This window comes from Neltuma alba, unplaced genomic scaffold, assembly GCF_004799145.2.
Source record: "Neltuma alba isolate B1F8T4 unplaced genomic scaffold, ASM479914v2 tig00012116_pilon, whole genome shotgun sequence".
Lineage (NCBI taxonomy): Eukaryota > Viridiplantae > Streptophyta > Magnoliopsida > Fabales > Fabaceae > Neltuma > Neltuma alba.
Window position 1 is genome coordinate 872,541 of NW_021636668.1, and position 17,460 is coordinate 890,000.

General features: G+C 35.5%; 1 protein-coding gene across 1 annotated transcript; it reads left to right on the plus strand.

Annotated features, from left to right (window-relative positions):
• Positions 1 to 11,450: 11,450 nt before the first annotated feature.
• On the plus strand, positions 11,451 to 16,210 carry LOC114722984 (potassium channel KAT3). The gene is made up of 11 exons (XM_028909131.1): positions 11,451 to 12,432; positions 12,519 to 12,734; positions 12,820 to 12,975; positions 13,073 to 13,130; positions 13,245 to 13,562; positions 13,897 to 14,136; positions 14,308 to 14,406; positions 14,500 to 14,532; positions 14,610 to 14,795; positions 14,883 to 15,468; positions 15,690 to 16,210. Exons 1-11 carry the CDS (start codon positions 12,254 to 12,256, stop codon positions 15,821 to 15,823), a joined length of 2,205 nt encoding a protein of 734 aa, XP_028764964.1. The 5' UTR covers positions 11,451 to 12,253; the 3' UTR covers positions 15,824 to 16,210.
• The last annotated feature ends 1,250 nt before the right edge of the window (positions 16,211 to 17,460 follow it).

A 17,460-nucleotide genomic window follows, 5' to 3' on the forward strand; every position in this document is an offset into this window, starting at 1 on the left:
CCCCTCCTGTTCTTTTTACCGTTTTCCTCCTTTCTTCTTTAGCATATTTATATTGCTCTAGGGCAGAATGGTGATCCCCATAAAGTTGGTGCTGGAAATTATTACTCTCTAAATTTGCATTTTAGGTTTAGGTTTTTCTTAAAATGGGTAATTATTCTTTTTGGACCAACTCCTTAAACGGGTAATTCGAATCATGCCTTTGATGGACCTTGTCTTTATTGTGGGTGGAACAGTGGGGTTCAGTTTCTTTTGAGAAGTCTATTGTGGCCAGCAAGCATTAAGGCTAAAACCTGTGACAATTGAATTATTGGTGAGGGCCAAGAAGTGGAATGAATTCCTTCCACTTTCTAGCTTCCTACTTTGGGCCTCATTCTTTGTTAGTTGGAGATAGAATCAAGAAACCATTGAAAACGAGAGTGAAAATTTCATCAGATTAATAGTGAAAGTGTGTTAAACAATCGTTTTTGGTAGACAAAACTATGAACAACCTTCTGCAGCCGTTTGTAGTTGTGGCCGCGGCTGAATGTAAATAAAAATTTTCTATATGAAGTAAATGCTAGCTGCATTTTAGTATATCACTGCTTCCCCTTTAACTTCTCTCCAGTCAATCTATTTTCATCAGCTTCCCGGAAAGATGAATGACGGGTGTATACTAGTAGTACAAGGTAGGAACAACACGCCCCTCTTTTCATTAATGCAATGGAATGTATTATTCGTATGTCTGTAAAATTAAATTGTACTACTTTCTCTCAAGACAAGGTGATAAATTCTAGAATGGAAATCATCCAAGAAATTGTGAATCTAGGAGTCATAAAGCAAGATTGCGAGACAAAAATGGCCACTAATATTACCACTACCGTACTAGTCTAGAAATGTCACGCCCCATTCAGAAGTCCCATCTGGGTCATTCGATCAAAGTGGGGAAATTACCGGGGGAGCAAATGATGGTAGCTAATCTACAGAATCTCGTGAAGTTGCAAGAAAATTACTAGCTTTAGCTACCTCGATGATGCTCTTTAATTGATGCTAGTGGGGTTTAAGTATCACTGTCTTCTCAAAGGATCACTCATTTGAACTCCCAATGCGAACTCATGGAGAGGGGCTATCAAACAAACTTGAAGCATTTTCGGGTGCACCAAGCAATTTGGCTTTTTGGTCGGGCCATGATTCCAAATATTAATAATGATTATGAGAAGTTACAAAAGGTTACATAAAAACAAGGTTTCCCAGGACCCTCCAGGCTCCAGCAGGCGTCTCCAGATAGAGAACAGTAGAGACGAAGGATCTGTGAAACTTATCAAACCTTTGTCCCTCCCTCAACCTAGAGGGTCCTGCACTTAAAAAATCTTATATAGAATTGAGAACTACATGTATTTCTCGGAGCTATTGTTTACATCGTCATCCACATATTGTATTTAGGATGGATATCTTTGATAAATTTATAACTTTAACAAATAACAATTGCTGCCTTTTGGTGGCCTAAGGATGAATTATTTGCATAATATATATGAAGCCTCCAGATTATAGCTAAACTTGAACCATGAAGGTCATTTTCCATCTTTTATTTTGATCTCTCTTTCATACTATCTTTTTCTTGTTTTGGATGATTGAATAAAACTTCAGCATTTGGTTAGGAAATGAAACGAGAATATAAATAAATTTTTTAAAGAAGGGGGAAATTGCAATGAATCTGGACAAGATATATGCTATTAGTTCAATGAATTTCATTCCTCTCACTTTTCCTTCGTTAAACAAAACCTTAAAAACCTTGGATTCCTTGAGGCTGTCTGCAAAAGGCGAACATCCATATATCCAAGGGCCAGCACGAATATATATTCTCTATTGTTAGATCTTTTGTCTGGCTTTCATTATTGCAATTATCTCAGTCCTTGTTCATATCAATCTTGATTTAGCTTGTATGGGCTTGCTTAGCGGTTGAATTTGAATATGTACTGGTCATTTCATTCCATGAAAGAAGTAACCACAGACTATAGTTAATGGAAGAATAAACATGCTTAATTAGACCAGTACGAATTAACATAGCAATTGCGTTCATTGCAGGAAACAACTTGCGAAAGTTGCTTCAGCAAAATGAGCATATTTGAAGAGATTCACGTTTTCATTCCGTAGATTGGACATTATGGTTTAAACGCAACTGATATGAATGATGTTGCATCAGTATGCACTTCCCAGAATTGTTCACGTGCTTGTTCATCTGATAGACAACATCCAAGTGATAATATCTCTAGTGGGGTTGGCACCAACTTACCATCAATCATGAATACATGCTTGACCAAAACTTGCAGAAATTACTTTCATGGCAGATCCCACTAGTTACCACCAAAGAACAAAGGAAAGGTGGAGGCAAGGACTATGTCAGTGCATAATATTAAGTAAAAGATATTCTGCTCTACTTTTTCATTGTGAGGTTTGGTTGGAGTTACCAGAAAACAAGATCTTTTTTTTATGTCCTGCAGTGAAAAGTATGTCACAGTGAAAATTAGAGCTGTGAGCTGAACTCCAGGGGAAAAGAAGCTGGTAAAAAGTTATGTAATGAAGATTCAGGGAGCTGGTAAAAAGTTATATAACGAAAAAGTTTATGTCATCAGTGAATAATATCAAGCAAAAGATGTTCTCTTCTACTTTTTCACTATGAGATTCGGTTGAAACTAACAGAAAACAAGATCTTTCTTCATGTCTGCCAACAGTTAAAAAAATTGTGGTGCATTAAAAAGATGCTGGTCAAGAGCTATATAATGGCTAACTACTGAGTCAGCAGAAAAAAGGCCATCTGGGAAACAGTTTAAAACCTATCATTAGTATGTAGAAAATGGATCATAAGGTGAACCATACCATGCTATTAGTTATATTTCTAGAAAGTCCTAACAGTTGACGCTTCATGCTTGTATACATGGAGGTATGTGTGAAAGACTATACCTTTTGCTAAAAGTAGAAAATTGGCACCGTTTTATGTCAATAATTTTCAATTATATTTTGAAGATGAATACTTAATGCAGAAACAGCATGTGCCAACTGCCAACTGCATGTTCGCCTTTTTAGAAACTGCTACTTTTATCTTGGACATATTTTATCTTTAGAAGCTGTTTCCTAAGAAATTCCCATTAAAATAAACTACATTTAGGAATGCCAACAGAAATGAACAAAGCAACTGAGCTATCTCAAAGTCATGTTGTATTCCATTATTAGCTGCTCATAGACCTAACATCTCAGAAATATCTTATACCTAGCACATCCACATACTTAAGATTCATTCAAGCTTACCTTCTTACATTAGGACACTTGGAAGTAGCCAATCAAAACCTATTTATGACATTATTGCAATAAGACCACACGCGCGCACGCACATACACACTAATTGCCAGCCTACTATCCATAACCTGGGGTAAGGAGCATCACACGTTGCCCAAGTACAGCATACTGAATCATTTCCTTTCCCCAAGGAACTGTCCAAAATTGCAGCATGCCAAGTTGCAATGAGGACGAAACCAACTTCTTTGACAGAGTTAGTAAATGGATTAATCTAACTATAGATAGACATATGAGCATGAAGATTACAAATTAATGCAATGGGCCAGCATGGGAGTAACAGAGGCCAGTGGAAGTATTGCTGCTGGATTCTTGCCTAAATAAATCAAACGTACTAGAACCTGTTCACTTGAAAATATCTAGCAATCTAGGTAAAATATACCTACCATGCATGCTAGTGGTGATGGAAGTGTCAAAAAAAAAAAAAGAAAGAAAAGAAAGAAAGATGACATCAAGTACAATGCAGTTTCAATTACCCCACTAAGAAGAGCAAAATTATGACCTTAATGTGTTCTATATATCCTTCATAATCATAAAAAGCTTTATAGGAATATTGTTTCTAACACGAACAGAACAATTGTTCCAACATCGTTTTCTCTGCATGTTGGGTCTGTACAGCTTCTATCATAAGCACAATCTTTTGTACTATATTTTGATTAGAAGATATACACTACATTGATACTTCAAAAGGAATTTCACTGTACAGAGCACTGCTTCTTTAAGACTCCATATTTGTGTAGTCTGCTTCATAGCCGTCAAAGCATTTTACTGATAGAACTCCTCCACTAAATGAAGTACTCAAGAATTTTGGGATACTCATTCTTTCCTCTTTTTTCTTTTTGGACTTTTCATCCCCTTCGTACGTTCAGATTATCATTAGGAATTTTAAAAAGCCAAGGAGATTAGTTTGAAATGAGAAATACCAAAGCTCACAGTTCCCTTTGCACATGGTAGTGTTCTAAGTGATTTCTGTTCTTGGATATAAACTGGAATTATTAACAGACATACGACCTGGATTTACGTGTGTTCATGATTGTTTCACGGACCAGAAGCTTCTCATGCAAAGAACACACGCATTATTTCTGTGTGTTGCTGGTGGCATGTGCATGACAAGAGCATCACAGTCACAGAACCTAATGAATTAATGGTAAATGTTAACGAAGATGGGAGTATTGGACCACAGTAAACTGTGCCATCACTTTCACCGAGGAAGATGAGTCTCAACTTTTTTCTGAGGCCTATCACTCCTCACCCCAGATTATGGGTGACAAAGTTCAGATTTCATTCTCTTGTCCTCTTTACCTTTAGAAATCTAATTCTCACTCAAACGCACCTTTAAGAAATGTTCAATCTTTTTTTTTTTCTGCGTATTAACAACCAACCACTGAATGGAGTCAATAAGAGCCTCTCCTGTCTACCTTTTTTATTGCTCATTTCCAAAAAGAATGGCGCCAATGGTATTCATGAGCCTTAAATTAATCCTTATCAAGGCCAGCGAAATATTCTCTGCAATATTGTAAGGCATGTACTTTCTGTCAATTAATGATTTAAGAGAGCGAGAGAGAGAGAGTGTGTGTCTAGATTAGCATATTTGACCCTATATGATAGGTTTCCCGTGCTTAAAACTAATATTAAGATCCTATAAAAGCATATGAAAAAAAATACTATGATTCTGCAAGCCCCTGTCTTTTTATTGGGCAGAGTTTCCGTTTTTCAATATTTTTGAATAGGTTATAAGGAGATTTTTTTGACTAATTGTCTGGATTTGAAATGAATTGTACTAGAAGTAATAGAGGTTGTTTTTTGAACATGATTTTTCCCAGTTACAGTGCTCAAATTTGATATTTTGCTGACAGAATATTGAGTCTCTTCCTTTCAAATCGATAAATGTTGCTGGTGAATAAGTTGATTGATTAGAACAATTTAGCAAATTGAAAAGGATAAGTGCTAAGCACCTCCAAACCACTAACAATATGTGGACCATGAAACAAAGCATGGTTCCGGGAGGGGAAAAGGAAAAGCACTTTACAGAGAGGGAAGGGGGGAGAGAGAGCAAAATGCCCTTTAAAGCATTTTTTTTTTTGCTAAAACATAGGTATCTTTTTATTGAAGACAATTCTATTCGAGGCACTGTCAGGCACTAAATGTGGGCACTGTACCTCTCCCAGTAAGAATTCGAATCTTGGTTCATCATATTGTAAAGGACTAGTCTCTTCTGCTAGACTTAATCTCCATTGGTTACAAAGCATCTTCTTGTAGCATCTTCCTTCTCCTGATTTTCAAAGTTGGTTCCAGATGTCATTAACTTACTTGTTCATGGGCTGTACTGGCCAATCACGTTATCTATAAGAATATTCGATCCCTCGTGCTCAGTGAAATAGAGGATCAATCTTTCACAAATATGTTTAGCACAAAACAGATACAAATTAAGTGAATTCCCTGATAAAACAATCTTTTACTCCTCCTGTTATTAATATAAGAGCTATCTAACTAGTTTGGGTAGTCTAAAAAAACTAAACTAAATTACTTATTAGTTTTAATAAATATGGCATGATCTTCATAAAATATCCTATTACATTATATATCATTTTATAAGTAAGATAAATTAGTTTTTAAAAAAATAAATATGAAAAATAAAATAGAGTAATATCTTATATTTAGGATCAAAACTAACTTTTAGATTTAGAAATGGAGGATTATTGCTTTGGATTTTTAGGACTAAAGAGGGCTTGTGGTGTAGCAGTGAGGCATGGACATTTTGATCATTTCATTTTTATTCATGTGTGTTAGATATCACGTCATATTTATTATAATTAATTATTTTATTTTATTCAAAGTAGTTAAACAATTTTTATATTAAAAACGAAAGGAGGAGTATGATTTAAGAAGGGCAAGTTGGTAAAAACAAATTAATATTTCATTGACATTCTAAAACAAGAAGCATTTTAAAACCACGAAATAAATAACAACTATTTTAAAAAATTTTAAATCGTAAAATTTATTTAAAAACCGACACAGACGTTGAAAACTGAATAATTAATTTTTCTCACAAAACAATATACTCCTCCGGTCCTTAATATAAGACCCATTTAACTAATTTGATTAGATTAAGGAAGTTAGGTAAGTTAGTTAATTATAAAAAAAGTGACACATTTTTCCTAAAATACCATAGTCATCTTTCTTAATACCCCTCCTCTCTCTTATACTTAATTATGGTTGAAAGAGTATCCATAGGGGTAATTTAGAGAAAATTGATAAATATGATGAATGGGTCTTATATTTAGGACCAAAATTAACTCAAGAATTGGGTCCTATATTAAAGATCGGAGGAGTATTTAGTTTGGCATGGGACTTTAATTTTTTTCAAAATGAAACTAGAGTCAAAGTCACAATTAATTTAGTTGCTTGAAACACATTGAGGCAATGGCACATGAAGTTACCCTGCTGAGCTCTAAATGGACCCAAAGAATTTCTCTTGTCATTAAATAATTTTATTTCATCACAAATTAAAAGTTGAAGTAAATCATAACAATTATCATTAATATGCAATAGATATTTTTTTTTAATATTACCTCCTGTTTTTAATATAAGAATTTGTTTGACTTTATTTTGGTCATAAATAGAAAATCATAATTCACTTTGTCTCTCATATTTATCTATTTTTCTCCAAGTATTTCTTGTAATAATAATAGTTTTAACTGATATACTTGACTAGTAAGGATATTTTATGAAAGACAAGATCTATTTATTATAAATGACTAACTTAATTAATTTTTTAATCTGTTTAAATTATTAATTAATTAATTCTTATATTAAAAACATAAAAAAAAAAGGTAATATATTTTTCTTTTTCAGATTTAATTTGCACAAGAGGAACGTGGTCCGAGTCCATTCTCCGTGGCCCTTTGCCCGCGACTCTACACCTCTTCCGGGACCCAAAGGGCCAATCAAACTCAACACATCATATGCAAAGCCCGTGAGCCTGAGAATGACGTGACTTGTGTGTGACCCACACGCAGATACATTTACACGCGCACGATGATTACTCAGTTTTTTCCCCCCTCACATTCGTTATGATGTTATTACTAACTATTAAAATTTATATATCTATTCACAATAAATTTTTATATCAACTCTTATAATATAATATTAAAATTTGTAAATTTTCATGTGGACGTTATTTTGTTATTGTTAATTGTTAAAATATATATATGCATTTACAAAATCGCTTATAATTATGAAATATGAACATTTGTCATTTTATTATTATTAATTGTTAAAATACGTATATAGACTTGTAAGTTCAGTGATAAACTTGATCTCATGAATATAAGTAATTTAATCTAAATTTTGTGACAAAAAAAAGCCTTTGTTGGTAAAGATTGTTTGAGAATGTTTAATACGCTGTTGTGAAAAATAGAATGAAAATTAAACACAAACTTGTCATTTCTTAACAGAGAATAAACATAGCTAAATTTTACGACTAATTATTCAAACTTAATATATATTGAAAGTTCGAGAAATAAGAAACTTCAACTAATATTAGCAATAAAACATTAACATTTTATAGAATTGAGATAAAAAATACTGTCCATATTCATATTAAATAAAAAGGACATAATTTTTTTTCCAGTAGCCATTAATCTTAATGAAAATAACTTTGTTCAGGAGATCTTGAGTTTAAATCATTGTAAATATAAAAAAAATGTTTTTGGGAAAGCTACTTCTAATTAAACCTGGCAATACTTATACATTAAATTCTTATCTAAATTCGGAGTAGCATGTGGGATTGAATCATTTGTTAAGTTCCCTTAAAATGACACGATGCCAAGAGGCAATAATATCTTGATAAGTTTCTTATTGTTTCGGCAACTTGTATTAGATTAATTTTAAAACACAATTAAGCTAAGCTTAATCTCAAGTTATTTCCACGTAGTTGGCCATGACCCATGAGAGCTTTTGTTTCGTCTTAAATGTCGTGTTTGTGTGGCATTTATGAAGGGATATGGGCATGCAATATAGCTTCGTGTTGGCAGCTCAATATTCCATATCGCTTTAGGGAAATCAATGCTCAAGACAAAACGTTACTAATTCGGTACACACGTACTCAAATTAAATGAGTGATCTCTAATCACAATAATTGTTGACATTAATGTGATTAATTGGCTCTATTCAAATTAATCACTCTTCTGAAAAACGATACATTAGTCATATATCATGTAGGATGTTGATAAATCATGCATAAATTGATTATTTTTTTTTTAAATAAAAGGCTGCGGATAATTCATGAAAGAGATGGTGCATAAAGACGTACGACTCAATTTATCAAGATCCATTATTTTACGGTCTAAAGAAGAGTTAGCAAAGCATAAATTATTAACACCAAGATTTTAGATGGAGTGGGTGAATTTGCGGTTCGCACATTCATTAACCTTTTTATATGCATACAAATCCAAAATGAAATTCCCAAAATTGATATCGCAAATGACAATTTTGGTGGAAGAATATGGTTAAAATAATACAGGCAGCATGGGCACCAGCACGTCAATGATTCATGAACCAGAAAATGATGGAAAATTCCCATCGGATGATTTGTTAAATACAGATCTAAATATGAGGTAACCCGGAAAATGCATAAACTTCCCTGAGAAGCCTTGTGATGGAACTGGTTGACTTGTTTAATGACAAGGATCGCACGAAATGATGATGGCCAACCATTAATATGGCTATTACCAAATAAGGATACTTTTATGCTCACTACGTATTCTTCATGCATACTTTTCTATTAAAAACTTTCCAGTACTCTCATTATACATATTAATAGGTATAATTTTTCTTTAAAAGGCCAAACACGAAAATACTTAAAACTTTTAGTAAGAATTTCATAAACAATGAAATCATTAAGAATTGTTACTAGTATAAAATACTCTTTTGATATATTACTTATTACTTCCTCTAACTCAAATTAATTATTGTTTTGGATTTTTTTTTATGTTTCAAAATGATTGTTTATTTACTCTTAGTAAGCTATGAGAGATGTAAAACTTTTCGAAAAGTAAGTGATTATTTCTGTTTAGTTCAAAAATAATTTTTTTCATGTTTCAAAATGACTGTTTATTTACTCTTAGTAACCCACTTTCAAAAAGTTATTATTTCTGAATGTTTTATATTAATATTCTAAAATGCCTTTGATAATTAAAAGTTTAGAACACCTAAACCTTTGACATTGTAAATTAGTATATATATTTTAAAAAAATAATTTTAGTTTCTAAGAAAACAAAACATTAAACAAGCAAGTCACACATAAAATTTTTAAAAGTAAACTCTTAAAGCAGTATACCTCTGTTTTTTTCTTTTGGCCTGAAAAAGAAGTGTAGTTCTCTAAAAAGTAATTTCTCAAGCATAAATACTTAAGCCATACAACCCTGAAGAGTTAAATATAGAATAGAAATATAAATTAAATATTCATGGAAAGGATTAGAAAAGGGGTTCATTACCTCGTAGTCAAAACAGCCCTAGCCCAGCAACCAGGAACACGACAAGTGGCTCATCCTTTCATCTTTTCACAAACCTCTTGAAAGTTCAACTTTTGCAGTAGTGGTGGGAATGAAGAAGCTACGCCACAACTTTAGACCTGTACAAGTGTGTGTTGTGTGCCATAAGGTTGAGAAAATTGACAAGGGTCAACAATAATATCATCTTTCCAGTACGTAGCAGCGTGTATATTTCACGGGCATCATGGGGTAACTAAATTAACAACTCACCAACCTAAAGCTAAATCAAAAAACTCTCAAAAACAAAAAGGAGTTCCTTCCGCACCATAATATATATCCAAAGTAGCTGGGTTGGGATTAAACCATCCTCCAAAAGATTAAAAAGGTCTTAATTAGTCCATGTGATGTGAGTGCCAACAATATAGCAATTACCAAGCGTGTCTACCTCACAAATTTTAATCCTTGTACCTGTCTACCTGCACCTGTCTTCCACCAGAGGGAAGAAACAGATTGTCACGGCTCCACTGAAGTACACCTTCATCTATATTCATAATGAACATAATGATAGACCAGAACAATAGAGCAATAGCTGTATCATTATGTTTTATTTAGCACAAAACCGCCTCCATTCCAAGTTTTTCTTGCTGAATATTAATTGCTTTACGATTCCAGCGAATCATAATCTTGTATACGCGAACAGAGAATAGTTTCGGTAATGAATTCTGTAATGGAAATTTAACATGGTAAAGTTACTGATAAGAGAACAGTTTCATAAAATCTGTAAACTTTAAAAAAGAAAATTAGACCATAAATGTACTGAAAGAGCCAAAAGAACAAGTTCAAATTGAATGATAGTTTCTATGTTTTGAACAAATTCTTACTCTTTGTACCAGTGCAAGTGGGTTCAGCTCTGCCCTTCCATTATGTGTTGGGGAAAGATTCTTGAAAGATAATTTTATGGGACCAGTCTTTAATCATAGCCGCCTCTCACATGTCAAATAAACGAGAGCTTCCCCAGCGATGGCCCTTTGTAATTTATGCCAACTTTTTTCCTTCCCGGAATTTCTCCAACTTTCAGTAGTGAGCGGCCTTTCGTACTTTGATTCCCTCCTTTCCAAAAAATACGCAATCTCCATATATTATAGCTTCTTTTCTGGCGTGCAACGCAGTCTTCTCACCAAGTGGCGTAAGGATAACAAGGAATGAATAGAAAGAATATAATTAAAAAACAGTCCACATCTGTACACACACATATATCTCGACCATATATATCTCGTTTTGAGAGCATAGATGAACCACATTACTCATGATTTATAGACCATACAGCTTCCTACTTATATATATATATATATATATATATATATTGATTTCTCTATGATACCTGCCAGTATAAATTCCATAAGCAAGGTATAATCAGTAACTAATCATCATATGTGGGTCACAAATAAAGGTCGGTGGGAATCAGCAGCATTTTAATGTCGGCCGATCCTAATCTAATTAAAAACGAGTGTGTATGAGAGAGACAGAGCGTAGGAGATGATTTAATCTAAGACAAGGCTGAGGCTCCTTCCAAGAACCTCGAGGACCGCATGGGTTGAGTTTGGGGTCACATTCACACTGTAATCTGCATTTTCCATAATTATGAATAATGGCGCATAACGTATTAAAGAAGAGATTAAGACAAAAATTGAAAACAAAGATAAAAAATGTGACGTGCTTATACCATAATGCCAACGTACCAATTTTACAATCAAGTTCATGAGGTGATGATTATCAAATATAATATGTCAGTACCTATTACAGTATGATTAACTCTATCATAAATGTGATCAAACAATTTGATAATAAACATTCAAAACCGGACAAAGTTTTTTCTTTTCTACCATAGCTACCTGGTCCATCTCTGGATTTGGCATTGCAAGGATCAATATATTTCATTCTGAATCCGCCATTGGAAAACTGAGTCTACATACGATTCCAGCTCCACTTGCATCCATGATGGAGCAACCATCAGTAGGATCAAGCCTAACCCCACGGCCGCCATTACCACCATTTGTATCGTCTCTGCATCCTCTTGTACGATCAGAATTCTCTGCACCTCCATTCCAGAAAGCCACCTGTCTGCCACTTCTTATACCCTATACACCTATTTTCCTCATTTCCTTTGTTGGTAGATGATGGAAGATTTTTCCTACGCGCTTTTACCTCTCTGTTTCGTACTTCTTTATTTTGCATTAACTGCGTAAGCTTCCCGATAATTCTTTCGAAGCAGTATATATATCACAGGGATCTTAAGGAAAAGGCAAGTTAAAAAGGGTCTAAACCCGTGCGTCCAAGTCAACAGCCTGACTATATATGTAACCATTTGTGAAGCACTTGCGACCACAAGAAAACATAACCGCCTCTACTGTAGTCTAAGGAATTCAAACCCCATGTCACTTTCCTGTGCAAAAAACTTCTTCCAGAGGTTCTGGGTCGATGAGTTCCAAATGGGAAGTTTTGCACATAGCAGCTTTCTGTCTAGTGATCTGCTGCCATCCCTGGGAGCCCGAATCAACCAAGAAACTAGACTTCGAAGATACATAGTCTCCCCTTTCAACCCCTGGTATAGGTGATGACCCTTAACACAGTCACAATATAAGATCCCTCTTGCAATATTGTGACTGCAACTTCTCATCCGCTATTACTGTATTACAGGGCTTGGGAGATGTTACTGATTATCCTGGTCATCTACTCAGCCTGGATTTGCCCCTTTGAGTTTGCCTTTCTTCCTTACAAGCAAGATGCACTATTTATCATCGACAACACTGTCAATGGCTTCTTTGCCGTTGACATCGTCCTGACATTTTTTGTTGCATATCTTGATAGCCACTCCTACCTTCTTGTTGACGATCACAAGAAAATTGCAGCGAGGTGAACAACCTATCCTTCCTTCAAATAAACATGATTCTCAAAAAAAAAACTCTGCTTACTTCATACGGCCACGCTAAACTTACAGGTACCTATCCTCCTGGTTCATTTTCGATGTCTGCTCAACGGCACCATTTCAGTCCATCAGCCTACTCTTCACGAAACATAGCGGTGAGCTTGGCTTTAAACTGCTTAACATGCTTCGGTTATGGCGTCTGAGACGTGTCAGCTCTCTGTTTGCAAGGTTTGTCATCATTCTATTCAACCTTATGGTCATGGTTTCCATGAGCACTTCCATTTGAATATTGCCGTGCTTAATAGCTCCTCTGTTTCCTCCTTAGGCTTGAGAAAGACATCCGCTTCAATTATTTCTGGACTAGGTGCACAAAGCTCATTTCTGTAAGCCACTAAAGCCCATATGTTTCCTCTTTTCCTTTACAATGTCAAGGTACTTTGCACATGCTTTCCTGAGGATAAAATCTTAATTTGATTGCCCCTTGCATCAAATCTCAGGTAACTTTGTTTGCAGTGCATTGCGCCGGATGCTTTAATTATCTGCTTGCAGATAGATACCCTGATTCTAAAAGGACATGGATTGGTGCGGTGTACCCAAATTATAAGGAACTGAGTCTCTGGGACAGATATGTGACTTCAATATATTGGTCCATTGTCACACTCACAACTACTGGCTACGGAGACTTGCATGCTGAAAACACAGGAGAGATGCTCTTTGATATCTTCTACATGCTGTTCAACTTGGGATTAACGTCATATATCATTGGAAACATGACAAACCTTGTAGTCCACTGGACCAGCCGCACCAGAAATTTTGTACGTACTCTCAAACTGGTTTCTTCTACTCCATTTCCATGTCAACGGTTTCAGTATCCTATGCAAGTGTTATCAATTGTCAGTATATCTAGAAGTCGCCATTATCTCGGACGCTGCTTGAAAAGCTTGTCTTAGATATCCTGGCGACCCCACATTATGAATTTTTTTTAATCCTCAGATCCTAGGAAATTCTATAAATTGTTTCATAACATGGCGCCCTCCATAGGTTTCAGCAATGGGTAGCTGTTCATCTTTGTTCATGATATAGTTCATTCAAATAATTTGTAACCTCATTTCTTACTTCTGACGATAAGAAGCTTGCTCATGGTGCCAGAGAGACACAGTAAGAGCAGCTTCAGAGTTTGCTTCAAGAAACCATTTGCCCCATCACATACAAGATCAAATGTTGTCGCACTTGTGTTTGAGATTTAAAACAGAAGGATTGAAGCAACAAGAAGCACTAAATGGTCTGCCTAAGGCCATTAGTTCAAGCATTTCACACCATCTATTTTTTCCCATACTGCAGAAAGTCTACCTCTTCCAAGGAGTTTCTCATGACCTTCTTTTCCAACTGGTAGTACTCCATACTCGTATTTTTGCTTGATTATTGTAACACTTTGTGTCTGCTCTCTTATGTCCGCTTTGTCCTTTTATCTTCTCACTTCAGGTAAGGGGAAAATGTAGAATTACCCGTTACTAATTTATGTAGGTTACAAAATCTGACGTAGTCCTTTTCTAATAATAGGTTTCAGAAATAGAAGCAGAATATTTCCCACCCAAGGAAGAAGTGATCCTGCAAAACGAGTCTCCAACAGACCTTTATGTACTCGTTTCAGGGGCAGTGGTGAGTTCGCTTACAGATGCATAATTGGATAATCTTGAATCTTGTACTAATCCTACTAATAATGGATCTTTTTCAAATGATTGATTATTACAGAATATTATTCGCTACATTGACGGACAAGATCAAGTACGTCTAATATATAAACACAGCTTATTCCCTTGAGAAATACTACAGAATATAGCTACTTATTCAAAATTATTCAGGTTATCGGTAAGGCAACTGCAGGAGATGCATTTGGTGAGATTGGGGTTTTATACTACAGACCTCAGCCTTTCACAGTTCGGACGCAGGAGCTTTCTCAAATATTAAGACTTAGCAGAACTTCCTTAATGAATGCCATTCAAGCAACAAAAGAAGATGCACAGATTATAATGAACAATCTTTTCATGGTAATAAGCATAGGGTGCATTGCTTCATTTACTCTTCACCTCCCCATTTCAATAAAACGTCCTAATTATTTTTATCCTTATTGACAGAAACTTAGGGCACAAGACATGGGCTCTGAATATTTCCATGAAATGCTTGATGGAAGAAGAATAGGAGGCTGTAGGAAAAATTCAAATGGAAATTCCATAATGAATGAAGGAGAATACAAAGATGTTACAGTCTCGGAGAACACTATTCGTGATGCTGCAGAGGACAGTCAAGGAGATATGGTTGAAATTTTGCTCCAAAGAGACGCAAATGCAAAGAGTTCGATTTCCCAACCACGGACTCCAAAATTTCCAATAGAACAGCAAGAAAACCAGAGCGTTTCTGACCTCTTAATGAGTGGTGAAAATAGGAGAAAATCAGATGAATATAGAATAGATTTGGTCACTAGGAATGATCCAACCAGAAGCAGAAGACATGATGGTCGCAGGCCTATCGACTTCCCAGTAGAAAAAGTATACCCAAACTCTTATTCAGGAAATACCAATGCCCCAGGTGATATAGAAGTGGCAAAAAGCATCAAAAAGAGAGTTACCATCCACTTGATCTGTGAATACTGTAACACTTCTCAGGGGCATGGGAAATTGATACTTTTACCTCATTCATTAGAAGAGCTGCTCAGGGTTGCTGGTAAGCTTTCTTAAACGGCATACTTGGCTACAGATAAACCTATAATTGACAGCAGTAATTGTTAATATGTTGCAAGATCCAAAAGAAATGCACAGAGGAGGGCCTTCCTTTTGTGTTTTTTTCCTTTTTTTTTTTGGGGGGGGGGGTGGGTTGTTGAGTTAGGAAGAACTATTTACTCTGCATGTTTTCTCTTGTATGACTGTTAAGTTGTTAATCTGCAGGTCAAAAATTTGAAGGTTCCAAACCTACAAACGTTGTTACCTCAGAAAATGCAGAGATAGATGACATAAGCATCATTCAAGATGGTGATCATCTCTTTCTTCTTTGCAGTGATAGAGAACATTTGAGTTCATGATGTTACCAACAGAGTTCAAAATGCAGATATGAAAATAGCATGTGACCGCTAGGAAGGTAATGGTATAGTGAAAAGTTAACAACAAGACCATGTAACCAGGCAAAATATCAATAAAGCAAAGAGCTCAGCTACAAAGCCTTCTCATTTTTATTGCTAAAGCAAAAAGTTTTAAAATTTTGCCGTTTTTTAGGGGTTTGCATGTCCAAGCAAAATAAATTGCTTAATCAAAATGACAGAAGCGGAGATGAAATTACTGATGCATCGCATGATTCAAAAATTTAATGCATTACAAGTATCTTATTGTGCTGCTGCCGTCTGGAATTGTTAAAACTGTCTATTATAGTAACCAGCCGTACAACAATTGCAAGAGTCTTAATGTCATACAAACTTACACTGACTCCACACTACAATTCCAATCAACAGATTCATAAATCAGATAAAAGGATCTGAGGTGCTTCTGAGGTTGGATTGGCAGAGAAGCCATGCAGAACAGCATTACTCAAAAGGAATAGCAATTAAACTAGATGTAAGAGCAGATGTAAGTTCAGTCAAGGTTTTAGTAGTTTCTAAAACTAAATAAATAGCAAGCTTGGGGTAAATGAGTAAATACCTGGCAAAAGAATTCAAGACATAGCAAGTCTTAGATGCTATTTGAAGAACGATTGTGAACTCAATTACAAATCATATTTAAAAAATGTGCATATAAAGGACATCAGATGATGGGGAAATAAGCTAATAGGTTTTGTTTATGGCTTTGTTTGAAGAGAGTTTAAAACAAAAGGCATGTAAATGGAAAGTAATGACAGGATCAAATAGAAGGGCTTATGACATCAAACTTTAAATGAACTCAGGTAGGTAAACCGCCTAGGCTAAATAAGGAGACGACAGTCCAATAAGATGCTAAGCTGCTAGGAACGTCAAAATCATCGGTTCACTCTCGTAAGAGAAAGATACAAGAGAGTTACATCAATCCACCGTAAGTCTCCGTAAAGGTCAGCCAAGCGCAACTTCATTTTTTCGTAGCATTCTACGAATCTACAACATGCTATCTCGACATCTACTGCATTCACTCCCAAACCTAACTTCGCTGCAAATGTTAAATCAAAACAAATCAAAATTCTATTTCGGTAACTAATACTGCTGTGACGAGTGTAGCATATTTGCACTATCTACGGTCAATTAGATAGAAAAATTGTAGATGAATTTTATCAAAATGAAGTGAGTCACGGTTTACCTGGAAGAATGGACGATAGCCAAAGTTAGCCTTGTCGTAGTCGACATATTTCTTGTAGTAGTTCAGGGAGTTCGGCCGGCTCCATTCAATCGCTCCGATTTAGTTGTCTGCCCCATTTTTTCCCCACGAGAATTTTGGGCGGGTAATTCAATCACGCCAAACGGTTGCACGTATGGCACGATTTCGTTCACATCCACATATTTCCCGCCCCCGCGCACTTTCACGGCAAAACGAAGTCGTTCTAACAACTGGGCTTACTTGTTTTCAGCCGACAACAAGTGGGCTTAATTGAGTAAAAGTCTGCATTTCAACAAAGGGTGAAAACCATCAAAACGTGCAAAAGTCAGAATTCTTCGTCAAAATCCACCTCGTAGCGTCTCAGTGAGAGGTGATTAAGGATGCA

Bases quoted from the DNA above. Each gene is read 5' to 3' on its own strand.
- LOC114722984 (XM_028909131.1), top strand. From the start codon at position 12,254: ATGTCACTTTCCTGTGCAAAAAACTTCTTCCAGAGGTTCTGGGTCGAT. The intron at 12,735-12,819 runs GTGAACAACCTA...CTAAACTTACAG, and splicing joins CACAAGAAAATTGCAGCGAG to GTACCTATCCTCCTGGTTCA. The intron at 13,563-13,896 runs GTACGTACTCTC...TCATGGTGCCAG, and splicing joins CCAGCCGCACCAGAAATTTT to AGAGACACAGTAAGAGCAGC.